Here is a 25844-nt window from a genome sequence, read left to right as displayed (position 1 = left end):
ATTATTGGGAGTGGACTACATCCACCCTGATTGAATTGGCCCTGTCAACACTGGTTCTCCACTTGCGAAGTAACTCCCTGCTCTCCATGTGTCAATATATAATGCCTGCATCTGTAACTTTCACTCTATGCATCCGAAGAAGTGAGGTTTTTACCCATGAAAGCTTATGCACAAATAAATCTGTTAGTTTTAAGGAATGTTCAGTGTATTTTGAATTGCTGTGTGAAAATACTCTGGTTATTCATTTAGGTTTTAATCTTTTATTATAAAGAAAGGGAGGTGTGGAGTGGTTATAGAACTCCTGTTCTCCACGAGAACTATAGCAAAAGTGAAAATGCTGTACTTTTATGGTTTCTTGCAATATGACTTACACTCCAGCAGCACAGGAGAGACTACAATATTGACACAATAAAGAGGAAAGAAACAATGTGAAAGGAGCAGACAGACCAAATGTACGACCTTAGAACAGTGCACAACTCGACTGGGAGACCAAAGCACCTTTGGAGGGAAGGTAGGAAAAGCTGTGCAAGATGTGGCAAGACACCAAGCCACAGCTGGCAATAACCAGCAAAAGAAGCAGAATGTAGGAGATGCCACAAAATGAGACATTTTGGACATGTTGCAGCGGGCAGCTCAAAAGACATAGGAAGGAACTTCCTGGTAGAGTTCTCTGGATGTTGCATATGTCTCCTGACACATCATCAACAAATGAGCCTCCCATCCCATCTCACCCCACTCCTGTACCTCAGGGAAAACCTCACCGCCAATTAATCAGATCTCCGCCCCCATGCCCCAGGGGCAAACCTCATAGCCAACAAATGAACCCCCCCCGCCCCTAGGGCAAACCCCATAGGCAACGAATGAGCTCCACCCCCCAGGGTAAACTTCTCAGCCAACAATGGACCCTCCCTCACCTGCTCCAGGAAGATCATCTCTGCCAGCTTGTAATTCTTCTCCAGCATGGCTAGGCGGGCACGCACCTGGTAATAATCTGTGCCGTCCCCACCCTATAAACACACACAAACATCTCAGACAAGCTGGGGGATGCGGCACTGGGCATGGTGCAAGAGAGGCCAGCAACTGGCACCCTGTGAGGGAGGCAGCTGCAGGAAGGGTGCTCTGGGCACACCATGAGGGAGGAAGCCGGGGGGCACTCTGGGCATCCCGTGAGGGAGGCAGTCGGGATGGGTGGAGCTGGGAGGCCTGGATGAAGGACAGTGTGAGCAATTCCCACATGGCTCAGGGTCTCCAGAAACCCCTGCCAGGCCAGAGTGATCGGCTGCACACTCTCCAAGCCGGGGAATGTAGGCGTGGCGCGCGTGCACACACACACACACACACACACACACACACACACACACACACACACTCACTCTCTGCTGCACAGCAGAAGTGAAGCTTGACTCACATATTCCTTGGCCACCTGGTCGGCGATCTCATTGGTTTCATGCAGGAATCGCGCCTTTGACACGTGGCCCAGCGCTGAGAAGCATCTGGGGAGAGTGAGGAGGGCAGAGTCACCGGCAGCATGGGCTGCTGAGCAGATACTTGGGCTTTTATCTGCCCTCAGACCCAGAAGGCAAGGCCAGGGCTCAGAACACTGGGGCAGGTAGTCACAGCCAAGTAAGGCCAAGCCTTAGTTCAGTCTGACTCCACAGGAGGGAGCTCGAGCCCCATGCTCTGCCTGTTTTCTACCCCCACAGAGCCATGAGCTCTGCTCCACAGGAGAGAGCTCCAGACACATGCTCTGTCCATGCCCCACCCTCACAGGGCTGTTGGCCCCTGGCAGGGAGCCCCAGACACCTGTCTGTATCCCCCACCCCCTGCCATGAGCTCTGCTCCGCAGGAGGGAGCGCCAGCCACGTGCTCTGTCCACACTGTGATCTGCAGCAGAGCTATGCTACATGGGCACGCGTCCCCACGTCTGCCCCAGGGCCGAGGATGGTAAGACGGAGCCAGCTCCTGGGATGGAGAACACTGCGCACCCTGCTGCAGGAACTCTGGCTCCCAAGTAGCACTGACAGGCACAAGAACCAGTTCTCCTTGGCCAGAACCTGGGCCACTGGTATCAGGCCTCTGGGGCGTGAGGAAGCCCCAGAAGGAAAGGTACCGAGTGGCAGGTTCCTCCCTGTACCTCTCAGCGATGTGCAGCTGCTTGGCCTCCAGGGCCAGTCTGCTTAGGGTCTTCCACATGGCTTCGGTCTCCGTGGACATTTCCAGCGTCTCCAAGAAGGCAGCCGCCCTGAGGAGAGGAGGGTTTGCAGCACGTTAAAGCAGAGAGAGGTGAGTTACATGAGACCCTGCAGCCGGGATGGAGGCAGGTCACTGGGAGGCCCTGGGGCTGAGCAGCCCCTCAGCTGGGCCTGTCCTAGGAGTGTCTGACGCTCTCTTCCACTTTGGAAAACCCGGATGGATTTTGTTCCACACAACCGCCACCCTTCGCCCTTTCTCCTGGCCACGGACAGGGCTCTGGCTGATGCTACATTAACTGCTCAGTCCCTGCCCTGCATGTCACCCCAGAGGCCCAGAAGCCCATCCAGCCCTGCCGCCCACTCTCTGGCTGTGTCTGAAACCATCTCTCTCATGCAGGAACAGGCTGTGGGCAACCCAAGGAGCCCCATCTGCTGGGCCTCTCTGGGGATCCATTGAAAAGCATCACGGCTCCGCGGAGGGCAGTGACAGGGGAAGCCTGAGGACGGCAAACCAGAGCTAGCCATTTCTTGTTGCTTATAACAGTCACAGACACACCCCGTTGTTACCCCTCTGGCTACAGCAGGGAAATCCTGTCCCCCCTGAACTCCCAGTGACTTCACTGGGGCCAGAGTCTCACACAGCGAGTCTCTGGGTGCTGAGAACTAGGCTGGCTCTTTTTGACCATTTGGCCAGAAGCACAAAGATGTGCCATGTTTTACTTCAGAAGCAGCTCAATACCCCACCCACCACCCGAAACCTACCTCCCACTGTTACGCAAACAGAGGGGCCAAGTTGCAGTTCCAGCCCCACAGAGCCCCACAGATGGTGTCTGCATCCATGCACAGGCCCATGTGGGCTCAAGAGGCTTTTGCAGAGCTCTCCACCTCTGAGGAGACCTGACATACACACGCAGCCTGGAACAGGCCCTCACACACACTGCGCAGAACCGGCATTCGTCCCTTTGCACAGGTTTAAGAACATAAGAACGGCCATACTGGGTCAGACCAAAGATCCATCTAGCCCAGTCTCATATCTTCCCCCAGTGGCCAGTGCCAGGTGCCCCAGAGGGAATGAACAGAACAGGGAATCATCAAGTAATCCATCTCCTGTCTCCATTCCCAGCTTCTGGCAAACAGAGGCACCATCCCTGCCCATCCTGGCTAATAGCCACGGATGGACCGATCCTCCAGGAATTTATCCAGTTCTTTTTGAACCCTGTTATAGTCTTGGTCTTCACAACATCCTCAGGCAAGGAGTTCCACATGTTGACTGTGCGTTGTGTGAAGAAATACTTCCTTTTTTTGTTTTAACCCTGCTGCCTATTAATTTCATTGGGAAACCCTGGTTCTTGTGTTAGGAGGAGTAAATAACACTTCCTTATGTACTTTCGCCACACCCGTCATGATTTTATAGACCTCTGTCATATCCCCCCTTAGTCATCTCACATCTATTAGCACACACTCATGCTCTGGCTGTGCTCTCATATTTGCACACATATCCTGGGAAATCACACCTGGCTACTGCACTCCCTTCTGATACTTATACTGGGCTCAGGGGAGTCTGGGCAGATTCATTCTGTAAGCTGCCACACCGCTCACAGCTCCTGGCTCCGCTCCCCTCCAGCTCTCCGGGGATTTTCTCTTGCTCTCTGCCCTGTGACGGATGGGACGGTGATCACCAGGGACCCTCTTCTTCCCTTGAATGAAGCTGGCACCACGTCTGGTGGCTGCCCTCAGACATCTCCCTCCAGCCCACGCCATTCTGTTCAGTGGCCAGTTGCCCTGTCCCCCACGAATTGCACCGTCTGGGCCAGATGGCTCCCCCATGCCTGCTCTTCATCACAACACCTCCCTCACTTCCACCCACCCTTTAGCCTCCTTGTGGACTCCACTGCCCACCCCACCCCGGGTCGCTGGCTGCCAGGACTCACCTGCTATAGTCCCCATCATCAATGGCTGTTCCAAACTCAATGAGCCCCTCGTCCAGCATGTAGGACACCGTGTTCACCCCTTCTGCCACTATCACCTCAGTCTTCCCATTGCTCCGCTCCAGGTTCACGATATCCCCCTGAAAGAGCCCCAGACACCTCAGCACCTCCGCTCCCATTCCACCTTCCACTGTGCGCAGGGAGGGGGCTGGGGGCACACTGGGAAGCTCTGCCGTAGTCTCCTACAGGTAGATGAGCTCAGCAGAACTGACCCCCACCAGGCACTTGGGCTAACCCCACCATCACAAGCAGAACTAAGAGAAAGGCCATTTCTCCCAGTGAACTCCCCCACTTCACCCACCCGCTTTCTGCTCTCTCCATCCCCTCCTACCTCACAGCTTTCAGGAAAGTCAGACCCCAGGCTTCCTCCTATTCCCCTTTCAAAGCACCACCCCATCTGTCCTCGCTCCATAAAATACTGATCTGCCCAGCGCCCTCCCAGAACCCCCACACATGACGCTGGGTGACAGTGGGGAGCTCTGGGGGAAGTGAGCAGACTGGAATTGTACCTTCAGCGGGAACATGGTCACTCGCTCTGGGGCATCGTTGTTGTACCAAATGCAGAGGCTGTTTCTGTTCTGAGCCACCACCACATCACTGCCTGGGACCCACTGCACATAGGAGCAATAGCTCAGGATCGTGGTCTTGGTGCTGCTCTCAATGTCATAAAGCTGCAACTAGATGAGGAAAGAGACAGAATCAGCAGGGCCTGTAACTGGGCTGTGACCCACACGGCGAGGACCCTGGCACCCTGCGTCCAACCACCTAATGCTGTGACACAGCCGGGTCTCGCGTGCTGAGCCGGGTCGGGCCTGCTCAGCACCTCGATGGGAGATCTTCCAGGCACAGACATCTGCTGCAGAGACTGAGGTAAGTAGGTGTGTGTGTGTGGGGGGGTGTGTGCCCTCCTCTCGGGGCAATACTGAGCCCAAGGACCCAATATGGTGCTAGGCTGTGCTGTGGGGCCACTCCCAGAGAGAGCCAATTGTGACGATCTGGGGAACCTGTTTTCACAAGGTGTTTCTAGGCATAAGCAAGAAATCCCCAGCTGCTTAGCCTGGGCTAGCCCTAAAGGTCAACTAGAACTTGCTGATTATAGAAGCCTGTATTACCTTTTCATACCTAAGACTATAACTCATTCATGTGTCTATGTTTGCTTGCTTTAATCTTGTAAATAACTCTCGGATTTCCTTTTCCTATTTAATACATCTTCATATAGTTTACTATAAGGCTACAAGTGTTGTCTGTGACTCTGTGTTAAGGCGATTAAAGCGCCTGAGGAATTTGCACTTGGTGCAGGTGGTTGGTGAAATCTACGTTTAGAACTCACAACCAGTTAGGGGTTTGTGCCCTGGTTTTTAACAGTCTGCCCTGAGGTTGCTTTTGTGCTACCACTGGGAGCTATATGTAGGCCATACATACTTACAGGATGGGGGAATCTATCCTGGGAAGCAGTGACTGAAAAAGATTTGGGGGTCATGGTGGATAATCTGCTGAACACAAGCTCCCAGAGTGATGCTGTGGGCAAAAGAACTAATGCCATCCTGAGAGGGATAAATAGGGGAATCTTGAGCAGGAATAGAGAGGTTTATTAGGCACTTGTGTGAGCGTTGCTGGAATACTGTGTCCTGCCTTATAGTGACAGACTCATGGAGCTCAATCTATTTAGCTTAGCAAAGAAAAGGATGACTTGATCACAGTCTATAATATCTACACAGATTCATAGAAAAGTAGCCTGGAAGGGACCTTGAGACATCATCAATCCAGCCCCAGTGCTGTGGCAGGACCAGTAACCCTAGACCAACCCTGACAGGTGTTTGTCCAACATGTTTTTTAAAATTTTCAATTACGTGAATTCCACAACCTCCCTTGGAAGCCTATTTCATAGCTTAACTACCCTGAGAGTTAGAAAGTTTTTCCTAATGTCTAACCTAAATCGTCCTTGCTGCAGATTAATGACCATTATGTCTTGTCCTCCTTTCTGTGTGATCGTCGTCCTTTTTATAACAGCCCCGAGCATAGCTGAAGACTGTAATCGCCTCCCTCCTCCATTCTTTTCTCAAGACGAAACATGCCCAGTTTTTGTAACCTTTCCTCCTGGGGTTTTCTAAACTTTGTATTGTTTTCGTTGCTGTGCTCTACTAGCCTCTCTCCAATTTGTCGATATCTTTCTTTAAGCGTGGCCCGCAGAATTGGACATAGTGTTCCAGCTGAGCCCTCAAGAGTGCCGAGTAGAGCACGACAATTAATTCCTATCTCTTACATACAAGACTCCTGTTAATACATCCCAGAATATTAGCCTTTTTCACAGCTGCATCACATTATTGACTCATATTCAGTTTGTGATTCACAAGAATCCCCAGATCCTTTTCAGCAGTACGACCACCTAGCCAGTTAGTCCCCAGTTTGTAGTTGTGCTTTTGATTTTTCCTTCCTAAATGAAGTACTTTGCACTTGTCTTTTTTGAATTTCATCTTGTTGTTTCAGACCAATATGTCAAGATCATTTTGAATTCTAATCCTGTCCTCCAAAGAGTTTGCAACCCCTCCCAGTGTTGTGTCATCTGCAAATTTTATAAGCATACTCTCCACTGCATTATCCAAGTCATTAATGAAAATATTGATATTACCGGATACAGGGTTGACCCCTTCAAGACTCTACATGGGGAACAAATATTTAATAATGGTTGGTCAATCTAGCAGAGAAAAGCACAACACAATCCAACTGCTGGAAGTTGAAGCTAGACAAATTCAGACTGGAAATAGGACACACATTTTTAATGGTGAGAGTAATTAATTATTGGAACCATTTACCAAGGGTCGTGGTGCATTCTCCATCAGTAGCAATTTTAAAATCCAACTTAGATGTTTTTCAAAAAAATCTGCTCTAGTAATTATTTTGGGGAAGTTCTCTGGCCTGTGTGAGACAGGGGATCAGACTGGGTGATCACAGTGGTGCCGTCTGGCCTGGGAATCTATAATCTGTGAAACGCGGCTCTCTCCAGGGAAAGGTGAGCTGCAGTGGAAAGCACAGTGTTCAGGATGTTTGTTGTTTTCTAGAAGATCTGTGTATTTCTCATGTGATTGTGTAAACAGCAACGGTGTTACAATCCTGTGCAAAGTGTCTGTGTGTTTCATGTGATACAGCTATCACGCCCCCATGAAGAGGTAAACTGTGGGCCCGGAACGCCCCCAGCTGGAGTTCAGGGAAAGGCTGCATTAAAGCTCTGGGCAAGTCTAAGGGGCCAGTACTGATTCCAGGGGCTGAGCACTGTGGTAGCAGCTCTCCGGAGAGGGTGCTAGACAGGGGCTGTGCTCTGAGAATGTGACCAGAGGCCCCAAAGCAGTGGCAGTGCTTGGATGCTGTGCAGTGTCCAGAGGATTAAAACACCTGGGATTGAGCGGCTGGATCCCCTCATGGCAGGCTGGCAAGCGTCCGAGAGGGGACACTAGATTAGAGATGTGACACCCACCTTCCCCGCCACCTTCCCTGCTCCTGGGCAGGCCCAGCTCACTGCCCGTACCCTGGGCATGCTTGTCTCCCACCTCACCCTCATCTTCTTGTCCCTGAAGAGAAGCTTGTGGCCCGTCTCATTCAGCTCCAGCCAGTCAATCTTGCTGTCATGGCTGATAGTGCCAATGTTGTAGCCACCAACAAGATCCACTGGGAAAGGGAAAGAAGAGAGGCTTGGTATGAGAATGTTCTGTCAAGCCAGGAGGTGAATGGCAGGGCAGAGCTGCAGAAGCCTTGCTGCAAAGGGGGTACTCAGTCTCTGGGCAGGCGAAGGATGGAGAGGGATTATTTAGGGTGGTACAAGGGGGACACAACTCAGAGCAAGGGGATGACACTGAGAAAGGGACACATAAGCTGCATATCAAGATAAGTCCCCTGACAGCGAGCTATATCAGGCAGGGACTCATCTCCCAAGGATGGAAGCCCATCCATCTTCTGCGACATGTAAACTAGTACCAGACAGAACACTAATAAATTCCCAGGCAAAGAGCATTGTTAAACAAAGTGAGAGGTTCCAAACTGCTCTCTGTGATCAGCGTGTGCTAGAAAATCTCTGTTTCCTCCTCCCCGGAACACACCAACATTTCAGTAAAGTGGGAAATTACTTACCTTATAGTAACTGATGATCTCTGAGATGTGTTGTCTATAAGTCTTCCACTCACGGGTATTGTGCACTCCCTAGCGCCACAGATAAGACATTTTCTTCTTACTAGCAGTCCCCCGTTGGTCTGCACATACTCACACAATCCATCCCGCCCAGGCATAAAGGGGTGGGGTGGACCAACTGCCACTAAGTTCCTTCACTGGCCGAAATCTTGCAAGGCCTTCATATAGTGGGGAAGGAGGATGCGTCATGGAATGCATACAGACAACACACATTGAAGAACATCAGTTACTAGACGTAAGTAACCTCTTTTACTTAACTGAGTGGTTGTCTATGTCTTCCACTCATGGAGACTGAAAAGCAATTGACCGATGGAGGTGGGTACACAAGTGTTACATAAAGACAGATCTAAGTAACAAAGCTGTAACAAAGCTTACATCTTCTCTAGTTGCCTGTCCAGCTACATAATGTTTCATGAGAGTATGAACAGAAGCCCACGTGGCTACCTTAGGAACTCCTAAAACTCAGACATTACTAAAAGAAGCTATGGAATCATCTTAGGCTCTTGTAGAATGGGCCCTACTTACTAACGAGATGTGTTGTTTACGTCCATTACACATTAGGTGTGCGCGCGCTGTGTGCACGGACGTCGGAAACTTTTTCCCTTAGCGGCTCCCGTCGGGCTGGCAGGGGAGCCCCCACCAGAGTGGCGCCTCATGCTGGTGCATATATACCCCTGCCGACTCGACCCCCCTTTGGTTCCTTCTTGCCAGAGACTCCGACAGAGGGGAAGGAGGGTGGGAAGTGTAATGGACGTGAACAACACATCTCGAAGAACAACAATTACAAAAGGGTAGGTAACCGTTTTTTCTTCTTCAAGTGATCGTTCACGTCCATTACACATTAGGTGACTCACAAGCTTACCATAAGATGAGGGTAAAAGTCATGGAACAATTGACTGGAGAACAGCCCTGCCGATCGCCGCGTCCTCTCTGACCTGTTGATGGACTGCGTAGTGGGCTGTGAATGTGTGCACCGCCGACCAGGTGGCTGCTTTACAGATCTCCTGGAGCGGAATCTGTGCCAGGAAAGCTGCTGAGGATGCTTGAGCCCTAGTCGAGTGAGCCGTGATCGCCGGCGCTGGCACCTTGGCGAGCTCATAGCACGCACAGATGCAATCCACAATCCATGACAATATCCGCTGCGCCGAGACAGGGAGTCCTTTCATTCTCTCCGCAATGGCGATGAACAACTGTGTCGACTTGCAGAAAGGTGTAGTTTGCTCCAGATAGACCACCAGGGCCTTACGGACATCTAGAGTGTGCAGGCTATGGTGACTTGGGTCCGTGTGTGGTTTGGGAAAGAACACTGGCAAACAAATGTCTTGTCCCATATGAAATTGCGAGACTACTTTAGGGAGGAATTTAGGGTGTGGCCTAAGTTGCACTTTGTCCTTCTAAAAAACTGTATAAGAGGCATTGAGTCTATGGCACGGACTTGGGAACGTTGACTAGAAGGCCTAGCCTGCGGAATACGTGCAGTGCCACCACCACGTGGGAACGGACTTTCTCCTCAGACCAAACCACAAGAAGCCAGTCGTCTAGACAAGGGTATACTCGAATTCTCCTTTTTCGTAGAAAGGCTGCCACTATCGACATGCATTTTGTGAACATGTTGGGGGCTGCCACCAGGCCGAAAAGTAGGACTGTAAACTGGTAATGGTGCTGGTTTATGGTGAACTGCAGGAACCGCCGGTGAGCGGGATGAATAGCCACGTGAAAGTATGCATCTTTCATGTCGAGGGCAGCGTACCAATCCCCCGGATCCAGGGACGGAATAATAGTGCCTAGGGAGACCATGCGGAAGCAGACCTTGACTAAGAATTTGTTGAGTCCGCGCAGGTCTAAAATGGGTCGAAGACCCCCCTTTGCTTCGGGAATAAGAAAATAACGGGAGTAAAACCCCTTTCCCCTTAGGTCCCGAGGGACCTCTTCCACTGCCCCCACCTCGAGGAGCGTCTGTACCTCCTGCATTAGGAGTTGCTTGTGAGAGGGGACCCTGAAGAGGGATGAGAAAGGGGGGTGGGAGGGAGGGAGGGAAGGAGGAGAATTGAAGCATGTATCCCACTTGTACCATGCAAAAGACCCAATAGTCCGATGTTATGCGGGACCATGCACGGTAGAAGCGGGACAAGCGGTTCAGGAAACATAGGGAAAGATCCGGTAACTGGCTTGGTACGCTGTCCTCGAGCGCACCTTCAAAACCCTTGCTTGTTGCCAGGTTGCGGCTTGCCCTGGCCCTGGCCTTGGCTAGGTGTGTTGTTCCACCTCCGCCTGTTGTCTCTGCCTCTCCTACGATACGGCTCCTGCCTAGGGCGGGGCTGGTATTGTCTTTGCTGAGGTGACTGGGACTTGAAAGCCTTCCTCTGTGTCGCCGGGCTGTGCATCCCCAACGACTTGAGGGTTGCCCGGGAGTCTTTGAGGCTATGTAGCCTGGCATCCATTTGGTCCGAAAAGTGACCCGACCCTTTGAATGGGAGGTCCTGAAGGGTATTCTGGACTCTGGCGGAAGGCCCGAAGCCACGCCGAGCGCCTCATCACCACTCCTGAGGCAATTGTTCTGACGGCACTCTAGGAGACTGTGCTAGAGGCTTCTCTTTGGCAGGGTGGGGGCTTGCTGCCGACAACTGAATGAGGTCCTTTTCCACCTCAGAGGTGTCTGGCACCAGGCTACTCATGCCTGGGGAAAGCTTTTCGGGAGGTGGTCCCCCCAGAGCCTCTTGCAGGAGCCATCCTGGAGCAGAGTCCTTCAGTCCTTCTTATCTCTAGAGAAAGCCTTACAGGCATCGTATCCCTCCGCCAACACCCCTCCTTGAGGCAGGAAGGCACTTTTCATTCCCACCAAACACGGATCATTGTGGGGAAGAGGAACACCTCTTCAGCTGCAATCTCTGGGGCAGATCCGCCATCCTGGGCCCGGCCCAAGAAATCCAAACACAGCAAAACCTCAATACACACAGCCAAACCCTCCCAAACCATGAACTGACGAGTCTAAAATGTTTTCGATTAATTATGCTACCTAAGAACTATTTCGAGTGTACCCGATGGTGAAGGGAGAGTCTGATTCTGTGCCTACTCCAGCTGGCAGAGAGTCGCTGAGAACAGGGATTTACACCCTTGGTCTATACCACTCAGGGTATGTCTACACTACGGGATTAATCCGAATTTACATAATTTGAATTTTGGAAACAGATTGTATAAAGTCGAATGTATGCGGCCACACTAAGCACATTAATTCGGCGGTGTGCGTCCATGTACCAGGGCTAGCGTCGATTTCCGGAGCGTTGCACTGTGGGTAGTTATCCACATGGCCAGCAGGGGGCTGGGGAGCAATGCCAGGAAGGCGGGAACATTATTGTTCATGATGGTGACAGACAGCAATTCTCTCTTCTCTTCTTATTCACTCTTTAAGGCTGTCAAAGACCATTATGAACATGGTGTCTGATCTGCACAGCGTGGGTCAGGTAACCGCACCCAGCAATTCCTGCATTGACTGTAGAACTGCTGGATGAGCTGCAGCATATTTTTAGAAAGACACCCAGTCCCAATTTAAAGACTCCAAGTGCTGGGGAATCTGCCACACCGCCTGGTCAGTTGTGCCAATGGTTAATTGCCCTCACTGTATAAATGTGCACCTTATTTCCGATCTTCGTCTAGCTTCAACCAGGGCCGGCTCTAGGCACCAGCATTCCAAGCATGTGCTTGGGGCAGCCCTTTTCAAGGGGCGGCACTCCTTTTTTTTTTTTTTTTACCTTCGCCCGTGGCCCTCCCCCCCCCCCCCCCCTTTTTTTTTTTTTGCCTGGGACAGCAGAAAACCCGGAGCCGGCCCTGGTTTCAACTTGCAAGCATTGGCTTGGGGAGGGATAGCTCAATGGTTTGAGCCTTGGCCTGCTAAACCCAGGGTTGTGAGTTCAATCCTTGAGGGGGCCACTTAGGGATCTGGGGCAAAAATCTGTCTGGGGATTGGTCCTGCTTTGAGCAGGGGGTTGGACTAGATGACCTCCTGAGGTCCCTTCCAACCCTGGTATTCTATGATCTCCTCCTGCATTTGTTTGCTACAGTGAAGAGTCTCTGCTATGAGAAATCTCTTCCCCAGGTGAGTACGTGTAGACCACGATCAAGTCACCTCTTAACCTTCTCTTTGTTAAGCTAAATAAACAGCTTCTTTAGTCTCACTGCATGACAAGCATTCCAGACTGCAAATCATTCTTGCCCTACTCCATTGTTCTCTGCACACTGTTCAAACTGAGCATCCAGAACTCAAGTCCTGCCATGCCGGATGAGGCAGGGTCCCATGGAAACTGGACCATGACATCGCATACCTAAGGCAACGTGGCAGAACACGCTGATACCTCCCAACTCTGGGAGCTTCACCTGGCAGCACTAAAGCCCGTCTCATCAGCTCGAGGGGTCTGTGCACTGACAGTGCCTGCAGCAATACAGTTATGATGACTGATGGCTGCACACACACACAGGAGACATGGCCCTGCCCTAGAGACCCACCATCCTCACCAGACATGTAGCACACCCGTGAGCAGGGCAGCCTCCCAGCCAGACATGGGTGCAACTTGACTCTAATGATTCGCCTCCCGGAAGAAATGTGAATGTAGACGGGGCAGGGAGGACGAGGGTCACCATTCACCTGCTGCTATAGTCTTGATGTCGATAAGATATGCCAGTCTCTTGTTCTCCTCCATCCCTCTTTGCCTTCTCTCATTGATGCGAACGCTGCAATGGAGAAGAGTGAAGAATGACGGACAATGCTGTGCACTTGCCAAACCACCTGGGGCATCTCCCACCCTCCCCCAGAACCACACCTGGTGTCCCCCTCCACCCATGGAACCACACTTCCTGACCTGTGGCTCTCCATCCCCACAACCACCCCAGCCTATCCATCAGGTCCCATGCAGATGGTGGTTCTCTACCTAGAAGGGACAGTTACTCAGGTCCCTGAAATTCTGCCTCTGAAACACCTTGTATCACGGATCCGTGAGATAAATCCTATGCTCCAGCTTAAACAGTCTTTTGGAGGAACCCCATCAGTGTGCCAGACTCCCCGGGGTCTCACTCTTCCTTCAGGTTAGGCTACACAGCCTCACTGCCTCTGAGATTGAGCCCCGGGACTCCAGAATTTCTGCTTCACCCTGGGAGCTCTGCTCAGCAGTCCAGCTGAGACAGACTCCTTGTAGAGACTTGTTCGCTCTTCAGGGACTAATGCTCCCTAGCCAGTATCTGTGGTGACACCAAACCGGCCTTTCAAAACAGAGTAGGACTTATTAGGCAACTGGAACACAGCACTGGAAGGCCTGAGGTTAGCATTCAGAAATAAAGCTTAAAGCATCGTCCATTCTAGTCAAGCCAGAGCAGTCCACCAGCCCAGCTGCAGTGGATTCAATTTCAGGCTCGGTCCCTTTCTCACTCCCAGGGGAGAGCAGCCAGCCTCCTCCAGAAGCCCACTCTTTATCCTTTGCTGGTCATGTCTCAGAAACCTCCTTGCTCTGTGTCATTGTTTGCTAGCTATCAATGTTCTGGTCATTGGAGCTTTCCATTGTCTCTCTTGGATTCTCCACTCAGCAGGTTCCAGCCAGTTCCACAACCACCTCATTCACTGGATCCCAGACAGGCAATATCCTCACCACATATCCTGTGCTGCCCCCAAGAGGAGACTGAACCCTTTTTCCTCCCCAGGATAATAATGCAAAGGACAGAGGGAAACTGAGGCACACACGGAATTCATAAAACTGTCACAGATAATTCCCATTTCATCACATTGTGTGTGTAGGGGTCTCAGTCCTTATAGCACAGGCTCAGCAACCCGTGAAGGCAGTGGAAGCAAACGGAGCAGGAACCAGGAGCCTCACACCACCACCCACTTGGGAGCATCTACACATTAGAGACAGCTTCCGGGAGGTGCAGGGGTCAGGCTCCCAGGCTGGTACGCCACAAATTATCCCAGATAGGCTCCGAGCACAAAAATGAGAGCAAATTAATAGATTCCTAGATTCCAATCCAGCAGGGGCAATTTTGACCACCTAATCTGATCCTCTGTATAACACAGCCCAGAGAACTGCCCCAAAATAATTCCTAGAGCAGATCTTTTAGAAACACATCCAATCTTGACTCAAAAATTGCCAGTGATGGAGAATCACAACCCCGGTAAATTGTTCCAATGGTTAATTACTGTTAAATGTACACTCAGGATTGGAAGTTGTTCTAAAAGATCTGCTCTAGGAATAGTTTTGGGGAACTTCTCTGGCCTGTGTTATACAGGAGGTCAGACTAGATGATCCCAATGGTCTCTTCTATCTTAGAATCTATAAATCAATGAACAATTCTACCGTTTCTATCTAGTAAGGGATCAATACCATTGTTAGCATTCCTTTTGTTCTTAATATACTTAAAAACTCCTTCTTATTGTCCTTAACTCTGCTGGCCATAGATTTCTTCTTGTGTCCCTTTCTTCCTTATCATCAACTTCCTAAATTCCTAGCATCTGATTTATACTCTCAGGACCCATTACAGGGGTGTAGACGTGACAAAATCGATCTCCGATCGCTCTGCCGTCGACTCCAGAACTCCCACCACGGCGAGAGGCAGAAGCGGAGTCGACGGGGGAGCGGCAGCGGTCGACTTGCCGCCGTCCTCACGGCCAGATAAATCGACCTAAGATACGCTATTCGTGTAGCTGAAGTTGCGTATTTTAGGACGACCCCCCGCTAGTGTAGACCTAGCCTTAGTCTGACCTAGTGGTTGGAGGCATGGGTAGCATTGGGGTCATGGTCAAGCCAAGAGTTAAGTCACAGTCAGAAGTCATGTCAACGGTCAAGCCAGAGTTGGAGTCAGAAGTCAACAACTGGGGTCAGGGCAAGGAAGCAGGAACCATGTTGGGTAGCCGCAACCAGGCAAGGAAGCAGGGACCTGGTCTCAGAGTTCTGGGTAACAACAGTTTGCCTGGTACTGAAGTTAGACTTGCCGGCCTGTAACTGCAGGATCACCGCTGGAACTTCTTTAAAAAATTGGCATCACATTAGCTATCCACCAGTCATCTGGCACAGAGGCTGATTTAAGCGCTATGTTACATACCATAGTTGGTAGTTCTGCAATTTCATATCTGAACTCTCAGGTGAACATCATTTGCTACTGGTGACTTATTGCTACTTAATTTATCAATTTGTTCCAAAACCTCTTCAGTAAGCATTCAAGATCATTCCAAGTTCTCAGTGACTCACAAACAGGTAATGCCATTTTTGCATAGAGTGCCATGTTCCCGTCCCTTTTGCCCACGCAATCCTTCCTAAACAGGTTATAACCATTGATTTTAACATGCCAGTCCTGGGAGTCATCCCTTCAAGTTTCAGTAATACCAATTCCATTACATTTATGCTCATAAATGAGTTATTCCAATTCCCTATTTGTCTGATTCCTCAGAGGACCTTGGCCCAGCTATGCAGCCCATACACAGAGAGCAAAAGAACAGTGAAACAGACAACCCCCAGAAAGACCAAATGCGCCACTCACCAAATCCTGCTACCTCCAAGCACAGAGGCTGAAGCAATGCCCTTCCATTCTCCTGTTAGCTGCCTCTGTTCACTCAAAGGGTGCAACCCAAGCCTCCTCAGGGATGGAGAGCACCAGTTCAGAGCAGAGAAATCTGTCAGAGGATGCTCTGGGATGCCCAATTACAGATGCACTGCAAATAGCCGTTAGTCCCCCAAGAACATCCATGATTGATAAGGGTACCAAACTGGCCAAAACCCTTACAACCACCTCCTGTCTCATAGACTCAGGAGCTGCCAAGTGTTTGCTGCAAGCTAGTCCAGAACGTCAGCACCCTGCCTCTGACAGCGTGGCCAGCACTTCGGGCGAGGCTGCGCTGCCACAACAGTCCAGGGGGGAGCATAAGCACAAGGATTAGCCCTGACTAAGACACACTTAGTGCTCAGCTGACTCAGATACCACAGGTGGAGAAGCAAGGATGAGGCATTAGCCATTTTTTGACTTGTTGAGGCAGCTGGAAAGGGTGAGTGAGCAGAAGCTACCTCAAGGTTGGGCTGGCAAACATAGAGATGGGAGAGTGAGCATCCCAGCTCCTCACAGGGAAACGAGCAAACATTAAGAACAAAAAAATGGCCAGACTGGGTCAGACCAAAGGTCCATCTAGCCCAGTATCCTGTCCTCAGACAGTGGCCAATGCCAGGTGCCCCAGAGGGAATGAACAGAACAGGGAATCATCCAGTGATCCATCCCCTGTCGCCCATTCCCAGCTTCTGGCAAACAGAGGCATCAGCCCTGCCCATCCTGGCTAATAGCCACTGATGGACCTATCCTCCATAGATTCATAGATTCTAGGACTGGAAGGGACCTCGAGAGGTCATCAAGTCCAGTCCCCGGCCCTCATGGCAGGACCAAATACTGTCCAGACCATCCCCGATAGACATTTATCTAACCTACTCTTAAATATCTCCAGAGATGGAGATTCCACAACCTCCCTAGGCAATTTATTCCAGTGTTTAACCACCCTGACAGTTAGGAACTTTTTCCTAATGTCCAACCTAGACCTCCCTTGCTGCAGTTTAAGCCCATTGCTTCTTGTTCTATCCTTAGAGGCTAAGGTGAACAAGTTTTCTCCCTCCTCCTTATGACATCCTTTTAGATACCTGAAAACTGCTATCATGTCCCCTCTCAGTCTTCTCTTTTCCAAACTAAACAAACCCAATTCTTTCAGCCTTCCTTCATAGGTCATGTTCTCAAGACCTTTAATCATTCTTGTTGCTCTTCTCTGGACCCTCTCCAATTTCTCCACATCTTTCTTGAAATATGGTGCCCAGAACTGGACACAATACTCCAGTTGAGGCCTAACCAGCGCAGAGTAGAGCGGAAGAATGACTTCTCGTGTCTTGCTCACAACACACCTGTTAATACATCCCAGAATCACGTTTGCTTTTTTTGCAACAGCATCACACTGTTGACTCATATTTAGCTTGTGGTCCACTATAACCCCTAGATCCCTTTCTGCCGTACTCCTTCCTAGACAGTCTCTTCCCATTCTGTATGTGTGAAACTGATTTTTTCTTCCTAAGCGGAGCACTTTGCATTTGTCTTTGTTAAACTTCATCCTGTTTACCTCAGACCATTTCTCCAATTTGTCCAGATCATTTTGAATTATGACCCTGTCCTCCAAAGCAGTTGCAATCCCTCCCAGTTTGGTATCATCTGCAAACTTAATAAGCGTACTTTCTATGCCAATATCTAAGTCATTAATGAAGATATTGAACACAGCTGGTCCCAAAACAGACCCCTGCGGAACCCCACTTGTTATGCCTTTACAGCAGGATTGGGAACCATTAATAACAACTCTCTGAGTACAGTTATCCAGCCAGTTATGCACTCACCTTATAGTAGCCCCATCTAAGTTGTATTTGCCTAGTTTATCGATAAGAATATCATGCGAGACCGTATCAAATGCCTTACTAAAGTCTAGGTACACCACATCCACAGCTTCTCCCTTATCCACAAGACTCGTTATCCTATCAAAGAAAGCTATCAGATTGGTTTGACACGATTTGTTCTTTACAAATCCATGCTGGCTATTCCCTATCACGTTACCACCTTCCAAGTGTTTGCAGATGATTTCCTTAATTACTTGCTCCATTATCTTCCCTGGCACAGAAGTTAAACTAACTGGTCTGTAGTTTCCTGGGTTGTTTTTATTTCCCCTTCTATAGATGGGCATTATATTTGCCCTTTTCCAGTCTTCTGGACTCTCTCCCATCTCCCATTATTTTCCAAAGATAATAGCTAGAGGCTCAGATACCTCCTCTATTAGCTTCAGTACCAGATAAATTGGTTGAAGCAACAGAAAAGAAAAGAATTATCAGACACATAGATGAACATGATTTGTTGGGGAAGAGTCAACACCGCCTTTGTAAAGGGAAAAATCATGCCTCACCAGTCTATCAGAATCGTCTCAAGGGGTCAACACACATGGACAAGGGTGATCCAGTGGATTTAGTGTTCTTGGACTTTCAGAAAGTGTTTCCCAAGATCCCTCACCAAAGGCTCTTAAGCTAAGTAAGGAGTTATGGGATAATAGGGAAGTTTCTCATGAATAAGTATCTGGTTAAAAGACAGGAAAGAGGGTAAGACTAACTGGTCAGATTTCTGAAAGGAGAAAGGTAAATAGGGCCCTCCTCCCCCCGCCCCAAGGATCTGCACTGGGACCAGTGCCGTTCAACATATTCATAAATGACCTGGAAAAAGGGGTGAACAGTGAAGTGGCAAAGTTTGCAGATGATACTAAATTACTCCAGATAGTTAAGTCCAAAGCAGACAAAGGGATCTCACACAAAACTGGGTGACTGGACAATAAAATGGCATATGAATGTTATGTTCTTATGAAATTCAATGCTGATAAATGCAAAATAATGCACATTGGAAAACATAATCCCAACTCTACATACAGAATGATGAGGTCTAAATCAGCTGTTACCCCTCAAGAAAGATCTTGGAGTCATTATAGAGAGTTCTCTGAAAATGTGCTCTATGTTAAAAACCATTACGAAAGGAATAGAAAATATGACAAAATATCAAAGCTACAATAGAAATTCACAGTACACCCACACTATGAATACTGTGTGCTGTTCTAGTCATCCCATCTCAAAAAAGATATTAGAATTGGAAAAAGTACAGAGGGGACAACAACAACAAAAAGTGATTGGGGGCATGAATCAGCTTCCATATGAGGAGAGATTTAAAAGACTGGGACTGTCCAGTTTAAAAAAGAGTGTTATGGGGGACAATAATGGAGGTCTATAAAATCATGAAAGGTGTGGAAAAAGTGAATAGGCAAGTGTTATTTATCCCTTCAGGTAACACAAATAGCAGGGATCACCCAATTAAATTAATAGGCAGCAGGTTTAAAACAAACATAAGGAAGTACTTCTTCACACCACACAGTCAACCTGTGAAACTCTTTGGCAAAGGATGTTGTGAAGGCCAAAAGCATAACTGGGTTCAAAAAATGAACATATCTAGTTCTTTTTTGAATCCTGTTACAGTCTTGGCCTTCCCAACGTCCTCTGGAAAAGAGCTTCACAGGTTGACTGTGTGTTGTGTGAAGAAATACTTCCTTTTGTTTGTTTTAAACCTGCTGCCTATTAATTTTGTTTGGTGACCCCTAGTTCTTGGCTTATAAGAAAATTGCACTTCCTTATTTACTTTCGCCACACCAGTCACGTTTTTTAGATCTCTATCATATCCCCCCTTAGTCATCTCTTTTCCAAGCTGAAAAGTCACCATCTTATCCTCATATGAAAGCTGTTCCATACCCCTAATCATTTTTGTTGCCATTTTCTGAATGTTTTCTAATTCCAATATATCTTTTTTGAGATGGGGCAATCACATCTGCACACAGTATTCAAGATGTGGGCATCCCATGGATTTATATAGAGGCAATATGATATTTTCTGTCTTATTATCGATCCCTTTCTTAATGATGCCCAACATTCTGTTAGCTTTTTTGACTGCCACTGCACATTGAATGGATGTTTTTAGAGAACTATCTATGATGACTCTAAGCCCTGGTCTACATTACCAGTTTAGGTCGAATTTAGCAGCGTTAGATTGATTTAACCCTGCACGCGTCGGTTAGGATATAGATATTCAGGCCTGTCTGTAAAGGCCTATACTTTAAGAATTTACGTGTATTGTGATCACTTAGCTAGTTCTAGAGGTATAAAAGAGAGAATCAGAATCACTGTCTGTCTGTGTCAGGGCCTTGTCGTACTGGGACAGTCTGAGGCTCTGGTCTTAGGCTAAGTAAGGCCTTTGGCGAAGCAGCAGAGGCAGCCCTGCGCTGAGAAGTGACCGGTCACATCCTCACACCCCAGACTAGTCCCATGGAAATAAGGTGCTATTGGGCTGTTAGGAATCCAATCCTGTCCTGATATTCCTGTCACCTCCAGAGAAAGGAAAGAGCCTAGAAGATGTAAAAGGAAACTTTGGTTGATAGTTTTCTGTCTGGTAAGAACTCACTTATCAATAGACAGTTGGAAAACCCTTATGTCTGTATAAATGTAGTTGTCAGTTGTGAAATCCTCACTTCTGTATTGTTTTGTATGTTTATTTGCATGGTCTCTGTCTGGTTCTGTGATTGTTTCTGTCTGCTGCATAATTAATTTTGTTGGGTGTAAACCAATTAAGATGGTGGGATATAATTGGTTAAATAACCATGTTACAATGTGTCAGGATTGGTTAGTTAAATTTCAGTAAAATAATTGGTTAAGATATAGCTAAGCAAAACTCAAGTTTTACTATATAGTCTGCAGTCAATCAGGAAGTGGGGGAGGGGATGGGAACAGGAACTGGGGGTGGGGGAACTGGGATCATGATTTGCTAAGGGGGGAATGGGAACAAGGATGGCTCTGTGGTGTCAGAGCTGGGAAGGGGGACACTAAAGAAGGAAACTGGAATCATGCTTGCTGGAAGTTCACCCCAATAAACATTGAATTGTTTGCGCCTTTGGACTTCGGGTATTGTTGCTCTCTGTTCATGCAAGAAGGACCAGGGAAGTAAGAGGGTAAAGGATTAAGCCCCCTAACACCGTCCACACGACGAAGCCATTTTTGTCGACTTAAGGGACTCTTAAAATCGATTTCTGTACTCCTCCCTGATGAGGGGATTAGAGCTGAAATCGACCCTGCTGGGTTGAATTTGGGGTAGCGTGGATGCAATTCGACAGTACTGGCCTCCAGGAGCTATCCCAGAATGCTCCATTGTGGCCGCTCTGGACAGCACTCTCAACTCAGATGCACTGGCCAGGTAGACAGGAAAAGCCCTGTGAACTTTTGAATTTCATTTCCTGTTTGGCCAGCCTGGCGAGCTGATCAGCACAGGTGACCATGGAGTCCCAGAATCACAAAAGAGCTCCAGCATGGACCGAACGGGAGGTACTGCATCTGATCGCTGTATGGGGAGACGAATCCGTGCTACCCGAACTCCGTTCCAAAAGACGAAATGCCGGAAATATTTGAAAAAATCTCCAAGGGCATGAAGGACAGAAGTTATAACAGGGACCCACAGCAGTGGCACATGAAACTTAAGGAGCTCAGGCAAGCTTACCAAAGAACCAGAGAGGCAAACGGCCGCTCCGGGTCAGAGCCCCAAACATGCCGCTTCTATGATGAGCTGCATGCCATTCTAGGGAATGCCCCTACAACTACCCCACCCCTGTGCTTCCCTCCTCCCCCACCCCTCCCGGGCTACCTTGGCAGTTATCCCCCCATTTGTGTGACAAATTAATAAAGAATGCATGAATTTGAAACAACAATGACTTTATTGCCTCTGCAAGCAGAGATCAAAGAGGGGAGGGGAGGGCGGTTGGCTTACAGGGAAGTAGAGTGAACCAAGGGGGCGGGTTTTCATCAAAGAGAAACAAACAGAACTTTCACATCGTAGCCTGGTCAGTCATGAAACTGGTTTTCAAAGCTTCTCTGATGCGCAGCATGCCCTGCTGTGCTTTTCTAACTGCCCTGGTGTCTGGCTGCACGTAATCAGCGACCATGCGATTTGCCTCAGCCTCCCACCCCACCATAAACGTCTCCCCTTTACTCTCACAGATATTGTGGAGCACACAGCAAGCAGTAATAATGATGGGAATATTGGTTTCACTGAGGTCTAACCGAGTCAGTAAACTGCGCCAGCGAGCTTTTAAACGTTCAAAGCCTCCTTCTACCACCATTCTGCACTTGCTCAGTTGAACTGCTCCTTACTACTGTCCAGGTTTCATGAGCCATGGGAGCAAGGGGTAGGATGGGGTAGGTGCGACCGTGCGGTGCTGCCGACTGGGAGAGCAGCCTGAGACAGAAGCCTCCAGCTGGTGTGATATTCCAGGCAGGACTGAATCTCCGTTAGACAAAACTTAAAGAAGAGAATGACCTGGAGTCATTCCCATTTTGGTCCAGGCACCCCCGACCGACCTCACCGAGGCCGGCCAGGGACACCCATGTCTGCCCAGGTGCCCCCGACCAACCTAACCGAGGTCGGCCGGGAGCACCCACGGGACGATGACGACGGTTAGCAGTCATATTGCACCGTCTGCCGTCCTCAAGGCAAGGCAAGGCAAGGCAAGGGAATGCTGCTGTGTAGCACTGCAGTACCGCGTCTGCCAACAGCACCCAGGAGACATACGGTGACAGTGAGCTGAGCGGGCTCCATGCTTGCCATGGTATGTTGTCTGCATGGGTAACCCAGGAAAAAAGGCGAGAAACAATTTTTTGCCGTTACTTTCACGGGGGGAGGGAGGGAAGGAGGGGGGCCTGACGACATGTAGCCAGAACCACCTGCGACAATGTTTTTGCCCCATCAGGCATTGGGAGCTCAACCCAGAATTCCAATGGGCAGCGAAGACTGCAGGAACTGTGGGATAGCTACCACAGTGCAATGCTCCGAAAGTCGACGCTAGCCGCGGTACTGTGGATGCACACCGCCAACTTAATGTGCTTAGTGGGGACACACACAATCAACTGTACCAAATCGATTTCTAAAAAATCGACTTCTATTAAATTGACCTAATTTCGTAGTGTAGACATACCATAAGATCTCTCTCTTGAGTGGTAACAGCTAATTTAGACCCCATCATTTTATATGTATAGTTGGGATTATGTTTTCCAATGTGCATTACTTTGCATTTAGCAACATTGAATTTCACCTGCAATTTTGTTGCCCAGTCACCCAGTTTTGTGAACGCCTTTGTAGCTCTTTGCAGTCTGCTTTGGACTTAACTATCTTGAGTTGTTTGTAGCATCTGCAAATTTTTCCACCTCACTGTTTACCCCTTTTTTCAGATCATTTATTAATATTTTAAATAGTACTGGTCCCAGTACATATCCCTGGGAGACACCACTATTTACCTCTCTCCATTCTAAAAATTGACCATTTATTCCTACCCTTTGTTTCCTATCTTTTAACCAGTTACCAATCAATGAAAGAACTTTCCCTCTTATCCCATGACAGCTTGACAATTCTGCTCTTTACTATAGTTTCAATCAGTTTGCTTGGTACTGAAGTCAGGCTTACTGGCCTATAATTGCCAGGATCACCTCTGGAGCCCTTTTTAAAAATTAGCGTCACATTAGCTATCCTCCAGTCATCTGGTACAGAAGCTGATTTAAATGATAGTTTACAAACTACAGTTAGGAGTTCTGCAATTTCACATTTGAGTTCCTTCAGAACTCTTGGGTGATACTATCTGGTCCTGGAGACTTATTACGGTTTAATTTATCAATTTGTTCCAAAACCTCATCTGCTGACACCTCAATCTGGGACAGTTCCTCAGATTTGTCACCTAAGAAGAATGGCTCAGGTTTGGGAATCTCCCTCACATCTTCAACCATGAAGACTGATGCAAAAAATTCATTTAGTTTCTCTGCAATGGCCTTTCAATATTCAACAAGAGGCCAGTTGTGAAGGAGAGAGAGTGAAGAACAGATTTTTTTAGGGATAGAGCAAGACTCAGTGGCACTGAGACCTTCCATTTAGTGCCAATCAGACCAGCTGGCCTCCAGGTGTGAGTTAGGGGTCCCGCTTCAGAAAGAGGAACATCAGAGTCATGCACAAAAGTGCATGTAACAAATGTACGTCTGTCCTCCTATAACAACTGTGCCCCCACTAGCCATAACAGTGTCCACAGGCAGCAGATTTACTGAGGGTGTCTACACTACACTACTTAAGTTGGCATAGCTATGTCAGTCAGAGATGTAAGATTTTTCACATCTGACCAATGTAGCCACCTCAACCTAACCTTTAAGTGCAGGCTAAGCCTCAGAGACCATCAGGAACAACCGGGGTCTCATTGTGTCTCAGGGCTAGGACCCATGCAATGGGGACAATTTGGGATGTGATGGCCCCCGATCAGTCCCATGCAGTCTCAAGGCAGTGCCTGTGGTGGGGATAAGGAGGGGTGCGACACTTACCTGATGAGATGAGGGTTCATAAACTCTGTGCGGACAGATCCCAGAATTTCATTGCTTCCATATTCCACTAAAGTCAGCTCTCCGGCATTGAAGATCATGCAGACCTGTAGGGAGACAGAAGACAGGACTCTTACAGCAGGCCGTGTGCGAGGAAGGTCTCAGTGGAGGGGCACGGGTACTAGCTGGGTTTGTGGAAGGGATGCCCTGCACCCTGACCTGGATTCACCCTCTAGGGCCAGGGGGAGAGCTCAGACTCTGGAGCTCATTCCATCCTTGGTCTCACGGCTGTGACTGCCACTAATCAGTACCAATGGGCTGAGGTTTCTTGGGCTGTAGGAGCCAGGCTGTAGGCTAGTAAGCCGACTCCTCCAAGCCTCTCAGCCCTGCCAGGTGAAGCAGGATTCCCCCCTAGTAAGTCACATGTCTGCTCTCTGTATGTCTACTTTCCTCCCAGGGTCTTCCTCCTCTGCCATCCCCTCTGCTGCCAGGGCAGTGTTTCCACCCTTCCGTTGTGGAAACACTGCCCATGCAGCTCTCATACCAAAGGTTTGTTCTGCTCCCTGAAACATGGGCAGGGTAGGGAGCAGGCCACAGGCTGCAGGAGTTGGGTGGATACCATGAGGCATGGCAAAGAAATGGGCCACCCCAGGGGACAGACTTCATGTTTGCCGTTTGTGAATAGTGTATTCAGCCAGGAGGGGGAAGAGTTTCACCCAATCCAACTCACGTTCTCGTTGTCAAAGAAAAACTTCTCGTTCCCTCCGGATCCTTGCCAGGCCACCTGCAACACAAGGGTGTGGAGTGAATGACCGCTGCACTGGTGGTCCTTTCGCCCCTGTCACTGCACTGCAGGAATCTTAAGCTGCCGGCACCACGGGATCTGGGGGCAGTGAGATGGGATTCCAGCTAGCGATCAAAGCAGCAGAAGCATTTCAGCTCTGACTTCATCTCGATTGTTGCATCTGGCTTGGGTTCTGAAATCTCACTGCTATTCGGCTCTGTGGAACTAACCTCCTCCCACGCTCTGCAGCAGCACAGACAAGCCTGGTGCCTTCCATGCAAACAGCCGGAGTTGGAACCCAGAGTAGTATTGGGGTCAGGAGTCACTCCAGAGTCAGTAATTGGAGCTAGGGCAAGGGAGCACAGCACGGAATGAGGTGAGGTAGCAGGAACCAGGTGAGAAGGCAGGAACGTAGTCTCTGGGGTCTGGTCAGCACCAGGCCCGGCTACCAGTTGCTCAGACGAGGGGTGTGGCAGGAACAGGAAGATTTAAGTGGTGACCAATCAGAAGTCTGCTACTAGTCAGCTGAGCCTGCTGAGACAGTGGGTGCACCCTCTGTTTGCACAGTATCAGCTGCAGTTTCCCTGTCTGGCCTTCACGACATCTCCAGGCAAGGAGTTCCACAGGTTGACTGTGCATTGTGTGAAGAAGAACTTCCTTTTGTTTGTTTTAAACCTGCTGCCTAATAATTTCATTAGGTGACCCCTAATTCTTGAATTATGCGAAGGGGTAAATG

At 49.1% G+C, this 25844-nt stretch overlaps 1 protein-coding gene across 1 annotated transcript in view; it reads right to left on the bottom strand.

Moving 5' to 3' along the window:
- Positions 1–25844, bottom strand: part of IFT172 (intraflagellar transport 172) — a gene marked incomplete in the record, with an annotated part of 97426 nt that overhangs the window by 44769 nt on the left and 26813 nt on the right. The window contains 9 exon segments of the mRNA XM_034780556.1: positions 915–1007; positions 1409–1493; positions 2135–2242; positions 4124–4260; positions 4690–4857; positions 7731–7843; positions 12999–13084; positions 24328–24431; positions 25055–25108. Of these exon segments, the coding sequence (XP_034636447.1) occupies positions 915–1007; positions 1409–1493; positions 2135–2242; positions 4124–4260; positions 4690–4857; positions 7731–7843; positions 12999–13084; positions 24328–24431; positions 25055–25108 (948 nt within the window).

This window comes from Trachemys scripta, chromosome 9 (genome assembly GCF_013100865.1).
Source record: "Trachemys scripta elegans isolate TJP31775 chromosome 9, CAS_Tse_1.0, whole genome shotgun sequence".
NCBI classification, from domain to species: Eukaryota; Metazoa; Chordata; order Testudines; family Emydidae; genus Trachemys; species Trachemys scripta.
This window is presented reverse-complemented; position numbering and strand designations above follow the sequence as displayed.